At 51.9% G+C, this 12,370-nt stretch overlaps 5 protein-coding genes across 5 annotated transcripts; 3 read left to right on the top strand and 2 right to left on the bottom strand.

The window, feature by feature from the left end:
- Positions 1–650: 650 nt before the first annotated feature.
- ASPVEDRAFT_78599 (D-isomer specific 2-hydroxyacid dehydrogenase family protein) lies at positions 651–1,719 on the bottom strand (the record flags this gene model as incomplete). Its single annotated transcript, XM_040816572.1, has 2 exons — positions 651–1,144; positions 1,203–1,719. 2 exons carry the CDS (start codon positions 1,717–1,719, stop codon positions 651–653), a joined length of 1,011 nt encoding a protein of 336 aa, XP_040662615.1.
- A 235-nt stretch (positions 1,720–1,954) lies between these two features.
- On the top strand, positions 1,955–2,896 carry ASPVEDRAFT_257361 (GNAT family N-acetyltransferase). Its single transcript, XM_040809810.1, has one exon. The coding sequence runs from the start codon at positions 2,191–2,193 to the stop codon at positions 2,710–2,712; it is 522 nt and encodes a 173-aa protein (XP_040662614.1). The 5' UTR covers positions 1,955–2,190; the 3' UTR covers positions 2,713–2,896.
- A 281-nt stretch (positions 2,897–3,177) lies between these two features.
- On the top strand, positions 3,178–5,507 carry ASPVEDRAFT_23833 (OPT family oligopeptide transporter; the record flags this gene model as incomplete). The annotated part of the gene is made up of 2 exons (XM_040809596.1): positions 3,178–3,891; positions 3,939–5,507. 2 exons carry the CDS (start codon positions 3,178–3,180, stop codon positions 5,505–5,507), a joined length of 2,283 nt encoding a protein of 760 aa, XP_040662613.1.
- Positions 5,508–6,005: 498 nt separating this feature from the next.
- On the top strand, positions 6,006–8,430 carry ASPVEDRAFT_257300 (flavin-containing monooxygenase). Its single transcript, XM_040809808.1, has 8 exons — positions 6,006–6,332; positions 6,385–6,462; positions 6,524–6,733; positions 6,793–6,950; positions 7,016–7,111; positions 7,180–7,277; positions 7,341–7,743; positions 7,809–8,430. The coding sequence occupies exons 1-8, from the start codon at positions 6,127–6,129 to the stop codon at positions 8,240–8,242; spliced, it is 1,683 nt and encodes a 560-aa protein (XP_040662612.1). The 5' UTR covers positions 6,006–6,126; the 3' UTR covers positions 8,243–8,430.
- A 360-nt stretch (positions 8,431–8,790) lies between these two features.
- ASPVEDRAFT_48949 (SH3 domain protein) lies at positions 8,791–10,833 on the bottom strand (the record flags this gene model as incomplete). The annotated part of the gene is made up of 1 exon (XM_040814101.1): positions 8,791–10,833. One exon carries the CDS (start codon positions 10,831–10,833, stop codon positions 8,791–8,793), a length of 2,043 nt encoding a protein of 680 aa, XP_040662611.1.
- Between the last annotated feature and the right edge of the window lie 1,537 nt (positions 10,834–12,370).

Below are 12,370 nucleotides of genomic sequence, written 5' to 3'. Positions count from 1 at the left end.
AGTATAGGCTGGTATAGAGGGTTTGATATCGGCAGCGGCTAAGATGCACTGATCGTAGTGTAGAGATATTTCAATGTAGATTGATTGATTGATTGATTGATTGCTTGATGAATCTCCAAACACTCCGGTATCAACAGGCCATTAAATATCCTATTTTCCCCTACCAGCCAGCCGATTTTGCCACTCCGTGCCTCGCATCTCTAGATGTGTTTACATGGCTGGGTCTGGGAGGGCTGGGAAGAACGGACTCGACACGACAAGGCCTGAATGAAGCCACGCGATGAAACGCGATGATATCCCTATATCTCAAATGTCTCAGCCTCTGACAGAATTGTGGAATGTGGGAGTTGAGCCTTGCGTCTGCGTCTCCGCGACGGCGTGAAGTATGGAGACGCCGCTACGGACATTCCATTCAGCAGCTCTATCATGCCATGTGGAGGTCTTATTGGCTGCGTCGCGCATCTCACATTCCTGTCTTTTACTGGCGCGTGAGTTTATTTATTAGGAGCATAGCCCGCGTCTCGTGGTTTTGGTACTGGATTGGAATGATGTACTTGGTGAATTGGGAAGAATTGTCAGTCATTCGAGTCTCAGATTCAGAAGTCAGCTACTATACTGTAATTAAAGAGTTCTATTGCGTAGTAATTCTATCAGGCCACGACATTGATAGGTTGCCCTGATGTCCAAGCTTCAACCGCCTTTTTTAAATTCATCGCGTAGTTGACGGAGGTTCTCTGGGACAGCCAAGCAAGATGCGGTGTGGCAATAATGTTAAGATCCCCAGCATATTCCGCGAGTAAGGGCGTGGTTCCAGGACCTGCAGGCTCCTCTTTGAATACGTCTGTGGCTGCCCCCGAGATTCTGCGCTCGCGCAATGCCTGGACGAGGGCCTCTTCGTCCACAGTGCCACCTCGGGAAACGTTGATCACCAAGGCATGCGAGGACATGGATTCAAATTCCGGCGTCGAGATAAAATTCCGAGTTGAGTCGGTAAGCGGCACAGCGACGAAAAGTACCGTGCTTTGCTTGATGACCGAGTCAAACGGAACCCTTGAAGGGTCTGAGGTATCAGCACTTGATACCTTGCGATCGGATACCAGGACCTTCATTCCTAGATTACGTGCCATTGTGGCGATTCTTTTTCCTGAAAGTCGCGTTAGAGTCTTGCAGCTTGTATAGGAGGGGATTGGCCGGGCCCCTACCAACGCTTCCGTTTCCAATAATGCCAGCAACTTCGTCCTGGCAAGTCAAAGGCGGAGTCCCATCCTTATCAAGATAATCAAACATCAGCAATCCGTGCTTCTTCCAGTTCCCTGCTCTCGTTGACAGGTGCATGTCCAGATATCTTCGCCGCGTAGCAAAGTACAATCCTATTGCGTGCTCGGACACAGCCTCGATATTGGAATTGGGACAATTGCAGACAACGATTCCTCTTTTCCGGCATGCTTCAAGATCCACGCAGTCGTAGCCCGTAGCGACCATGGCGATGAGCTTGAGATGCGGGCTGTTCTCGGCTGAGAGTGTAGTGGCGTCAATTCGGACGGCAGATAGAACGAGAATAGATGCATCTCGAACGCGCTCTGCAACCTCGGCAGGGGTTGTCCAAGCGTGAACAGTCTGCGAGTAGGTGAATGGTGCGGGGAGGTTGAACTGGGGTACGGGGACCGCCGCTCCCTGCAGGAAGACGATGTGGTGATGCTGGGCTGATGGAAGGGCCATCTCGGTACTTGGATATTAATGAAAGAAGTCCCAGATAGTGAGCGGACTTTCAGATATTTATTGCTGGGTTTGTCGGCTCCCTTTAAGGCCTCGCAAGCACGGTGGGGCGACGCCCTGTGGGTGACATCTTGAACCCCAAATAAACAGATCCATTAGTGCAAACATGTCTTGATTGTACCTGGACTCAGTCTTAAGAGAATGGCTCTGAGAGTAATTTGTGGAACAGAGGTTATATCCATGATGCCATGTGAGAGAAACAGGTTGATTTTTGTGACTCACTGAGCAGGAGCTGTTCATATAATTGGCTATACTTAGGCCTCAGATCATCCTACTAGGACCCTTTAGAAGAGCCAGGCTACTGTGGCGTATGTAAGTAATACCACAGCACGCCATATACTGCTAAACTTTTTAATCTATTGAAAAGAAGAGGAGGTTCAGTGTTCCTTGTCAGCTTCTTTGTTGCCAAATACTATGACGACCGCCAGCAACCCCGCCCCCACCAGGGACTCAACCCTCACATATCGCGAAGTCACCGAGGACAACTGGCGAGCGGTAGCAAATCTCAGCCTCAAACCCGGCCAGACAGGCAATCTTGCCCCCAACGTGTGGTCTCTCTGCGAGGCAGCTTATTCTGAAGACGCATGGGTCCGAGCCATCTATGCCGACGAAACACTTGTCGGCATGTTGATGATGGCCATATGGGATCCTGACGAGGCCTACTATATCTGGCGATTCATGATCGACGGTCGGTACCAGGGCCTTGGATATGGTCGACGGGGCGTGGAATTCGCGATCGCGCACATCCGACAGCATAATCCGCGAGCAAAGACGCTGGGGGTGATGTCGACGCCACCAGAAGGGAAAGCAAGCGAGAACCCGCTCAAGGTCGTGAAGCCGGAGGATTCGCCTTTTGATTTTTATCGGAAACTTGGCTTTAGGCAGACTGAGCCGCCGGATGAAGATGGAGAGATCATGATGTCGATAGACTTGTAGTGGCCATCTTGAGATAGACCTTCCTCCAGCTACTTTTTACCTGGAAATCTTTCATCTGCTTAGTAGAAGTACCAAAGTCCAGATCATTGTAAGAACATCATACGGTGGAAGCAGCTGGTGTGGAGATGTGGGCCTGCTTATCGCTTATCGCCAGCTTAGTCATTGCGCCTGTGACGCCTCTCTTCCTCCAACTTTCCTCCAACATCAACTTCCCCTCCGACGTTTCTGACGGTGTTTGTCATTGTTATATGACTAGGGACCCGGCGTATTGTGCTGTTGCATGCTGTGATTTGAACAATAGCCGGCGCGGCCTCTGAGTTGATGAACTATCAATCCATTACGCCAGGCTCCTGGCCGGGTGATGGCGACGACAACTCCAGAATGGCACCAAATACGTCCTTGCTTAACAATGGCAATCGTCCAAGAGATAGCCTGGACAGCGATACATCACACCGACCCCACGAGATGCCTCCGCCTAGCTTCACTTTGAGGTCCCTGCTGGTTGGCCTCGTTATCGGCGCCCTGATCACCTTCTCGAATACCTACTTTGGGCTGCAGACGGGTTGGATCAGTACAATGGCCATGCCTTCAGCATTGATCGGGTTTTCGGTATTCAAAGTCTTTTCGAAATACCTCTCCTACCCGTTCACGCCCATCGAGAATGTCCTGATTCAGACCGTGGCCGGAGCTGTAGGGACGATGCCTCTTGGCTGCGGGTTTGTCGGAGTCATCCCCGCTTTGGAGTTTCTTATCAGGGACGGAGAAGATGGGCCGTCGAGTGATGGCGGTACTGGGGAGGGAGGCCCGTTGAGAATGAATTTCTGGAAATTGGTTCTATGGAGTCTGGGGGTCTGTTTGTTCGGTGTTGTCTTTGCCGTGCCCCTGAGGAAGGAAGTGATCGTCCGCGAAAAGCTGAAGTTCCCCAGCGGGACGGCGTCGGCTTTGATGCTAAGGGTTTTGCATGGTGGTGGGAATAGCGAGAAAGATGCACAAAGAAGCGTTGCTGGCTCGACGCGGGACCAACAAGACGAAGAGCACGCCCAACCCTTGCTGTCACGGGGCGTCGAAGAAAGAGGACCTATGCCGCAGCAGGTTGCTCAAGAATCTGAGGAAGTGAAAAGAGACTGGAGGTCAAAAATGCGTCTCCTAGTCGGCGCATTTGCGCTGTCTGGCGTTTATGTAAGTCCTCATGATCTTGATTATAAGAACAACATTGACCAAAGTAGACACTCTTCTCCTACTTCGTGCCCCAAGTCCGCGACATCCCGATTTTGGGCGTTACCCTTGCTAGTAATTGGCTGTGGACACTGAATCCATCTCCGGCATACGTCGGACAAGGAATTATTATGGGGCCCTCGACCTGTATGCACATGCTTTTCGGGGCTGCGTTGGGTTGGGGTATTTTGTCGCCGCTAGCGAAAGCTCGCGGGTGGGCACCGGGCCCGGTGGACAGTTGGGAAGATGGAAGCAAAGCGTGGATCGTCTGGGTATCTTTGGCCATCATGCTGGCGGACTCCATTGTCAGCCTGGGCTGGCTGGTAGTGAAACCTGCTGTTGGGGCTGCACCGAAGATCATGAACAGGTTTTTCAATACCCGAATTGGACATTGGGTTGCGTCGAAAAGCCCAACACCGATTCCAAGCCGCTATTCCTACCAGTACTCAGCCCTAAGTCCTATCTCAGAAGAATCGTCATCCCCGAGCAATGGTGCTCAATCTGGGCTCGATTCGAAAACCTCCGACGATGACGATGCACCTCCATCTCAACTTATTTCCATGCGAACGGTTCTCATTTTACTTCCGTTGACTCTGATACTGAATGTCATCTGTATGCACGTCGTCTTTGGCGATATCATATCACCCCTTCTCTCCAGCCTCGCCACACTTCTCGCCGTTCTCCTGTCAGTCATGGGCGTTCGCGCCCTAGGCGAGACAGATCTCAACCCAGTCTCCGGCATCAGCAAACTGACCCAACTACTTTTCTCTATCGCAACGCCATCGTCCCATTTCTCCCGACGCACGGCGCTCGTCACCAATCTCCTCGCGGGCGCTGTATCCGAATCCGGCGCGCTCCAAGCCGGCGACATGATGCAAGACCTAAAAACAGGCCACCTCCTCGGCGCAAGCCCTAAGGCCCAATTCTACGGCCAAATTATCGGTAGCCTTGTCGGTGCTGTCCTTTCTACTGCGGTCTACAAGATGTACGTCAACGTCTACGAGGTCCCAGGCCCGATGTTCCAAACACCCACAGCATACGTCTGGATATTCACTGCGCGCCTTGTTACAGGCCAGGGTCTTCCGCCAATGGCATGGGAGGCCTCCACAATTGCCGGTGCACTCTTTGTGGCTATAACCATCCTCCGGATCGTCGCTGTCTCCCCAGTTGCCAACGGCGGCCGACCCTACGGCACTCCAGCCCCTTGGCGATCTTGGATTCCTGGCGGTATTGCAGTCGCCGTTGGCATATTCAATGTGCCCTCGTTCACACTTGCTCGAGCCATTGGCGGTGTCATTGCCTGGTGGTGGTCTCGGGGACATGGCGCTTCAAATGGTGAACTCAAGCCAGAGACAGAGCCCTCGCAGACAGACGGGTTAACGCAACCAGCGGGGAGTGATGACAGGCGTTTTATTACTTCGGGTCGCCAACCTACATCCGATGCGGCTACGGACAGAACTGATGCTGCAGATGCCGCTGCGTCTAGCGTCGTCGTCTTGGCTTCTGGGTTGATCCTCGGGGAGGGGATCATGAGTATCGTCAACCTCCTCCTGGCTAGTGGGGATGTTCCTCATCTCTAAGAAATTGTCGGTAATGAAAATGCACGTGGGGTTTATAATCATAGTATATAAAAAGCGTTGGTTTGTTATACCTAACTAGATGGACTACAATCATTGACGACTAGAAATGATACTGATGGAGTCGATTTATTGTCTCATCTGCCTTGTCTAATTTATAATTGCAACCTTTAATGCATTTGATGGCGCTGGTCGGAGGGTGAGCTTATAGATCAGCGAGCCCGTGGACATTATTTTGCATCTCGCATCTGTTTTAATTCTGGCAGAGATGTCGAATTAACGGCAGTGAGAATATCAAAGCATTAGCTTGGGTACGTTGCAGTGGCCCTAACTGCTTTATATGGAGCACCCCGAGAGCTTCTGCCAAGAACACTTGTATAGCATCATCATGCATACGAGTCTCGAGTCTGGACTAAATACTAGTTAGTATAGCCAGGTTATATAAGCCTATTAATAACCGTATTCCCCTCAGAATCGAATCGTGTCAACCGTGTCAAACCTCGGTGTAAATCCCCGCATTACATTTAACCCCGCATGGATAGCATGACAATAACAGCACGGAGAGCCGAAGAAAACTTCTTTTTAATATACGGAATGCTTAACAGCAAGTAGCTAAACAATAATGTCCTCCACCAGTAATGGTAGCACCCGCAGCTACACCGTCTTGGAGGAGCCACTCGGCACGCCGTCGCATCTTAGGGTTGTGATGGTCGGTGGTGGAGCGAGTGGCCTGAATGTCGCCCGGCATATGAAGCTGCACATGGAGAACTACGAGCTTCAGATATATGAGAAGAACGAGGATGTTGGAGGGACGTGGTTTGAAAATAGGTATCGTACTCTACATATCCATCTCTTTATTAGATTTCTAATGCCGTTGCAGATACCCTGGCTGCGCTTGTGATATCCCATCGCATAACTACCAGTATACCTGGGAACCTAACCCGGATTGGTCGCATTTGTGAGTACATCTGCATAAATGTATTTGGATGTTTGTATCTTGACCTGTGATGTTATGCCAGCTATTCCGCCCATAGTGAGATTCTCCGCTACTTCAAAGGCGTTGCGTCCAAATACAGCCTGTATGACTATATCCGCCTGAACCACAAGGTATCGAGTGCCGTATGGGACGAGGACGCGAAAATATGGAGGGTAGAAGTGCAGAATGTGAAGACGAACGAGGTCAAGCAGGATTGGTGTCATGTCTTTCTCAATGGATGCGGTGTTTTGAAGTGCGCCACCCCAATCCATCTTGATTGAAAGAAGAGACTGACTGCAGTCACCACGGAAGCAAGTGGAAATGGCCTGACATCGCGGGCCTTCATTCATTCGCAGGAGATCTTATCCACAGCGCCGCCTGGCCCGAGGGCCACGATCTGACAGGCAAGACAGTCGCCGTGCTGGGATGCGGATCGTCTGGCGTGCAGATTGTGCCGACCATCCAGTCAAGTTCGTCGTGATAGCTTCAGTTTGACTTCGAAGGGATTGATTCTAACGGCAGTAAACCACTCTAGAGGTCAAGTCCTTGACCACATTCATCCGGACCCCAACTTGGATCACAGCTGGATTTGCACAGCGGCATGCCGGTCCAGGAGGTGCCAATTTTGCTTGTATGCAGAAGTTTTTTTTTGCAGTTTCCAGTTTGTTAAGATTATTGCAGTACTGACCTGATATCCAGTCAGCGACGAGCAGAAATCTCACTTCAGAGACCATCCAGATGAATATCTCAACTACAGGAAGCAAATCGAGGGCGAGCTCAACCAGCGATTCCGATTCGTATGTTTTCAATCTTCATCCTCCAATTTGTCAAGATCGAACAGGCTAAACAAAGCAAGGTAGATTATCGCAGATAGCCAGGAACAAGCAGAAGCCCGAGAATACTCCTCCAAGGAGATGACGACCAAGCTTTCCAACGACGAGCGCCTGGTCAAGGCCTTACTGCCCGATTTTGCTGTGGGCTGTCGCCGTCCAACTCCAGGCAATGGATACCTGGAGGCTCTGACCAAGGAGAATGTCCGGGTGGTTACGGACCACATCTCTCACATCGTGCCAGAGGGAATCGTCCTAACAACAGGCGAGATTATCAAGATCGATACCTTCATCTGCGCCACGGGATTCGACCTCTCATTCACACCGAGTTTCGAGCTCGTAGGCCGTCAGGGAAAGACGATGGCCGAGCAGTGGAAGACTAAACCAGCGGCATATTTATCTTTGGCTGTGCCAGGGTTCCCAAATTATTTCAGTGCGCTCGGCTCATTCACTTAATTCCTTTGCTTGTCATCAGGTACTGACTGATGCTCTTGGTAGTGTTCCTCGGCCCAAACGCCCCAGTCGGGCATGGCAGCATACTACCCATCATCGAGCACACGACCAAATACGTGATCAACTTCCTAAAGAAGATGCAAACGCAGGATATTTGCTCCGTTATGCCATCCCAGGCAGCGACAGAGGAGTACGATATCCATGTCGCGACATTCATGCAGCGGACCGCGTGGGCGACGCCATGTCGCAGCTGGTTCAAGAACGGCACTGTTGATGGGCCCATTACGGCCCTGCACCCTGGCAGCCGCATCCACTGGTTCCATATGCTGAGTGATATTCGGTTTGAGGACTGGGAGTTTGGGTATCGCTCCGCAAACCGGTTTCGGTACCTGGGGAATGGGTTTTCGACTAGGGAGGGGCCCGGGAGGGATACGACTGGGTATTTTGAGTGTCCGGAGGAGGGTTATAGGTGTTACTGAGGTGAGAGACTAGTTGGGCTAAGTATTGATAGCTAATAGTTTGACTTTAATACTACTACCAGATCCCACTACGGAGCATACAGGACGATAGGTTAGAAATAGATTGTATAACATACCAAGACGACTTAAGCTAGGTACAGAGATAGGTATTTAATCAAAATGATATAACATGCAACTGTAAACCGTAATTTGTTACGGAAAATTCTACAAATCTTGGACAGAAAGGGGTATATCCCGTTAACTGGGCATTTGCTCGGAATCCTTTCCTTCTTTTTCTTATCGAGGCGCAAGGAATTTCATCTCGCGGTTCGTTCAACCAAGAACGCGTCTTATGAAACGTCAACAACATCAGTGGTAGAAATCAGGTTGGAAAAGTTCAAAAGTAATTGATTGGTTTGATAAAAGAAGATAAAAAGGGATTGGGAGAATAAAATGTAGAAGAATTTGACGCTCGGACAAATGGTAGGTTAGGATAGTTGAGGATGCTCTATTATAGGCTATCCTGGTACCAATGTATTGCTTTCTGGTAACTGGTTGATCATGCGCATTTAAGCGTCGTTTGCAGGTGGTGCAGGGTTTGTCGGAATTGCCGGAAGTGCACTTGATGGTGGTGGTGCCGTAGGGCCGGATAGGGGACTTGAGCCGGGTCCGGGGGAAACTCGTTGAGGAGCACCGGTACTGTTGCTACGCTGGCGTTGGTTGGCAGCTGGCATATCCGGCCTCTGTAAGCCGGGAGGACCGTATGGTCCTGGGCTCATTGAACGGGGTGGCGGTTGTCGAGGTCCACCTGGAGATTGTGACCTTGGAACTGCCGGGAATTGGCCGGGTGACATCGGGCCTCTAGGCTGAGCATGCGGAGGAGGTCCGTAGCCACTGTGGGCAGGAGACATAGGACGCGAAGATGGAGAGGCGGGTCTGCCGCCATCTCCGGGGTAGAAGCGCGGGGATTGCGACGTGCGGCCCGGTGGTCCCATCATCGGAGAGCCTTGGGGTCCTGGAGGTCCACGGGGCCCGGGGCCAGGGCCGGCTCCGGGGGGAGGGGGTCTTGTTCGAGGCTTCACCGGACGAGCCGATAGGCAGGACCGAGGAACAACTCCTTGCTGCGAACGGTCCAGTCTCACGCAGAGAGCCCATCCGTCATCATATTCATGTAGAAGCCTGACAAGCTGACCACCGCGGAGCTCCAGTTCATCCTCCATTGAAGGTACGAAATCCAGCTGCACGCGGTGAACATTGGCTGGTGCTGCGGGAGAACCGGGACCAGGAGGCGGAACTGCACCCATGGGGCCTAGGGCAGGGTCGACAACATTGGAATTAGGAGCCGTGGGAGCAGGTATCGACGAGGCTTCCGAATCAGCGCTTCCTGGACGACTAGGGGCATCCTTGTCGGCATTGTGAGCAGCAGTGGCAGCGGCAGCACCAACGGCAACTCCACCCACAGCCGCAGCCGCAGCTGCAGATCCAGCAGGTGCAGCAGGTGCAGCAGGTGAAGCAGGTGAAGCTTCAGGGGACACTGGGACCTCTGGCTGGTTACCGGCAGTGGAAGGACGAGTCATAGCAGAAACAGGAGAGCCGCCGACCTCTGCATCTCTGCCGAAGGGGTTAACAGGGTCGCCGAAAGGATCACGACCGCTGACACTAGACTCGGGTGAATGGTTCTGGGGTGTTTGGGGTGGAGAGTTGCCAGTGAGGTTACGCTGAGAGGCACCAGCAGGCGCAAGGGCTGCAGCGGTGCCGATTGAAGATGTGGGCGTAAAACCACCTTGGATTGGAGTCAAGTCGGGAGCAAACTGGGTGATAGGGCGGACATTGAGTTGAGGAGCATTACCTCCAGTCATGGGCTGGTTGCTAGGCGGAGGTGCCTGGGGCTGTGGTGGGTTGTTATAGGCAGCATATTTCTCATTTGAGGCATCGTTTGCTTCGAGTCCTTCGCCTTGCTGTTGCTGCTTCTTCTTCTTCCAGATAAAGAAGAAGATCAAAGCAGCAATCGCTCCAACACCGAGAACCACACCAATCGCAATTCCTGCCTTGGCACCTCCAGTGAGACCGTCAGACCCAGAGTCAACAGTATTTGCACCAGAGCCCGTCTCACTGGACTGGTCAGCAATGAAGCTGGAAGTGGGAGCACTATCGGAATCAGTTGCGCTCGATGTGAGAGTCGCCAGAGTGGTGTGCGTGTTCGACGTTGTGTCAGCGTCAGCGTCATCCGTAGCGGTGGTTGTTGTGGTGCTGGTAGTCTTGACTTCGGTAGGTTTGGAATCTTCAGTAGTAGTTCGAGTCGGCTTGTCCTCTTCTGTTGTAGTCTTGTCCTCGTCCTTGTCATCATCGTCCTTGTCTTGTGTTTTTGTCTCCGTAGGCTTGTCCTCTTCTGTCTTGGTTTGAGTTGCTTGGACAGGCGCTCCCACCCCAACGTTGGTCCTGGTAGCCGGTTCATCATCCTGCCCCGAAGTGGAGTATCCACCTATTTCGCCTTCGAAGGTCGGGTCTGCCGTGACGTAGACAGTGATTCCATCGGGGTCTCGCTGTTCAAGTTCAGGATCGCGCTGCTCAAGGTGGGCTTTATGCCCATGGTGACCGTGTGCGTGAACCATTATGTTCGGTTTTCTTTTTTTTTTTTTTGTGCGGGGATATCACGTCCTCCGTCACACACTATCTATTCAGATAAGATGAGTTATTCAAACAAGAGACATATGCTCGGCGATCCGTGTAACGTGGGTTGAGTCTATTGCTTGGGGGATCTTGTACTCAGCAAGTCCGGCAAGGGGTGACTGGGGGAGAGTATTTCGGCGGGGATAAGGCCGGTAGATATCGCGGACGCCCTCTGGGCTGTATTCTGAAGCGATCGAACGCGTTCAATAGCGAAAAGGGCGCAAGCGCGTTTTAAAGAATGTGGGTGGAAAGAACGGAAAGTATGCGTATACTCGGCGATGGCTGGACGTCCACCGAAGGAGATAAAAGAATGACAGCGAGCTTCCAGGCTGCGATAATGCAAAACGAGAGAAAAGAAAGGAAGGGAGAAACGCAGAGGCCCCGCGAATCGGGAGGGAGAAGGAAAGGCAGTGGTGAGATGAAGTGAGGAGGACGGACTGTGATGACCGAGCGAGCGATTCTTGTGATGAGACTCGGACGCCCAGTGAGACCGGTATTTACCGTGGATTACCAGCCTTGAGGGACAAACGAAATGAGATCGAACCTAAAGGATCAAGCAGGCCAATCGTAGGGGCGCGTCCTCAGGAATGGCTGCAGCACGCTAGCCGTATGAGGAGAGGTTGCTGGGACGCCCCGCTCTCGCCAGGGCCGGGCTCATCGTGGTTGGCCGATTATTGATACGGTTCCTGGTTTGTGGAGGGTCGGTAATGTAAACAGGGACACGAGCAACTCTCAACGGACGAGTCAATGCTCTCTCTTTCATTTCTTGTTCACGAGCTGATCACAAATCACAGGCCCGCCACCAGTGCAATTTGCGCTATATTTGGATACAGAATCACAACCTTGAAAGATTGAATCAAGGACTCAGGCCCCGATTCATCCCACGCTTGTCCTCTAAATCTCTTGTCCGTCCCACAGCCCTGGAGAAATCATGGTTCTGTCCCTCCGGCCCTGTTCAGGGGTAATCTGCCACTGCCCACGGTTGACGAAAATGTCGACCCGTGGCTCAGACACCCAAGAAGAGGAGAAACACTCTGGTTGTATCTTGATTCGTCTGGAGTGTCGAAATTTTATGCCTAGTAATAAGACTGCTTCATAAGATGACGGTGGTGTTTAGTGCTCACTGCCCATTTCTCCGGTCTCCCCGAGCGTTTTGCGGTTTCCCTCGCTTGTTTGATTGTTTCCCTCGCCTGAGGAAGAGCACTGGGTCAATTGGGCCCTTATTATTATTTATTCATTACGGGGTATTATGGACCCTTCTCTCCGCCTCGGTCGCAATAATCTTGCAATTCTGGATTGTCTGCCAGTCAGCCTTGCGCAGTTTTCTTGATGAATGTTGTCACCCCATCCCCTTAGGGCCGACTTGAAACAGACCGTCAAATCTTGGCCCATTATTTCCTTCGGCTGCAACGGCCTCGCACTCAGCCACCACAGCTCCGCCCGAGGTTCGAACTGAAGGCTATTCGCTAATTGAAACAA

The sequence above is a fragment of the Aspergillus versicolor genome (genome assembly GCF_001890125.1).
Source record: "Aspergillus versicolor CBS 583.65 unplaced genomic scaffold ASPVEscaffold_1, whole genome shotgun sequence".
Classification (NCBI taxonomy): Eukaryota; Fungi; Ascomycota; class Eurotiomycetes; order Eurotiales; family Aspergillaceae; genus Aspergillus; species Aspergillus versicolor.
This window is presented reverse-complemented; position numbering and strand designations above follow the sequence as displayed.

Bases quoted from the DNA above. Each gene is read 5' to 3' on its own strand.
- ASPVEDRAFT_257361 (XM_040809810.1), top strand. From the start codon at position 2,191: ATGACGACCGCCAGCAACCCCGCCCCCACCAGGGACTCAACCCTCACA.
- ASPVEDRAFT_257300 (XM_040809808.1), top strand. From the start codon at position 6,127: ATGTCCTCCACCAGTAATGGTAGCACCCGCAGCTACACCGTCTTGGAG. The intron at 6,463-6,523 runs GTGAGTACATCT...ATGTTATGCCAG, and splicing joins AACCCGGATTGGTCGCATTT to CTATTCCGCCCATAGTGAGA. The intron at 7,744-7,808 runs GTGCGCTCGGCT...TGCTCTTGGTAG, and splicing joins AGGGTTCCCAAATTATTTCA to TGTTCCTCGGCCCAAACGCC.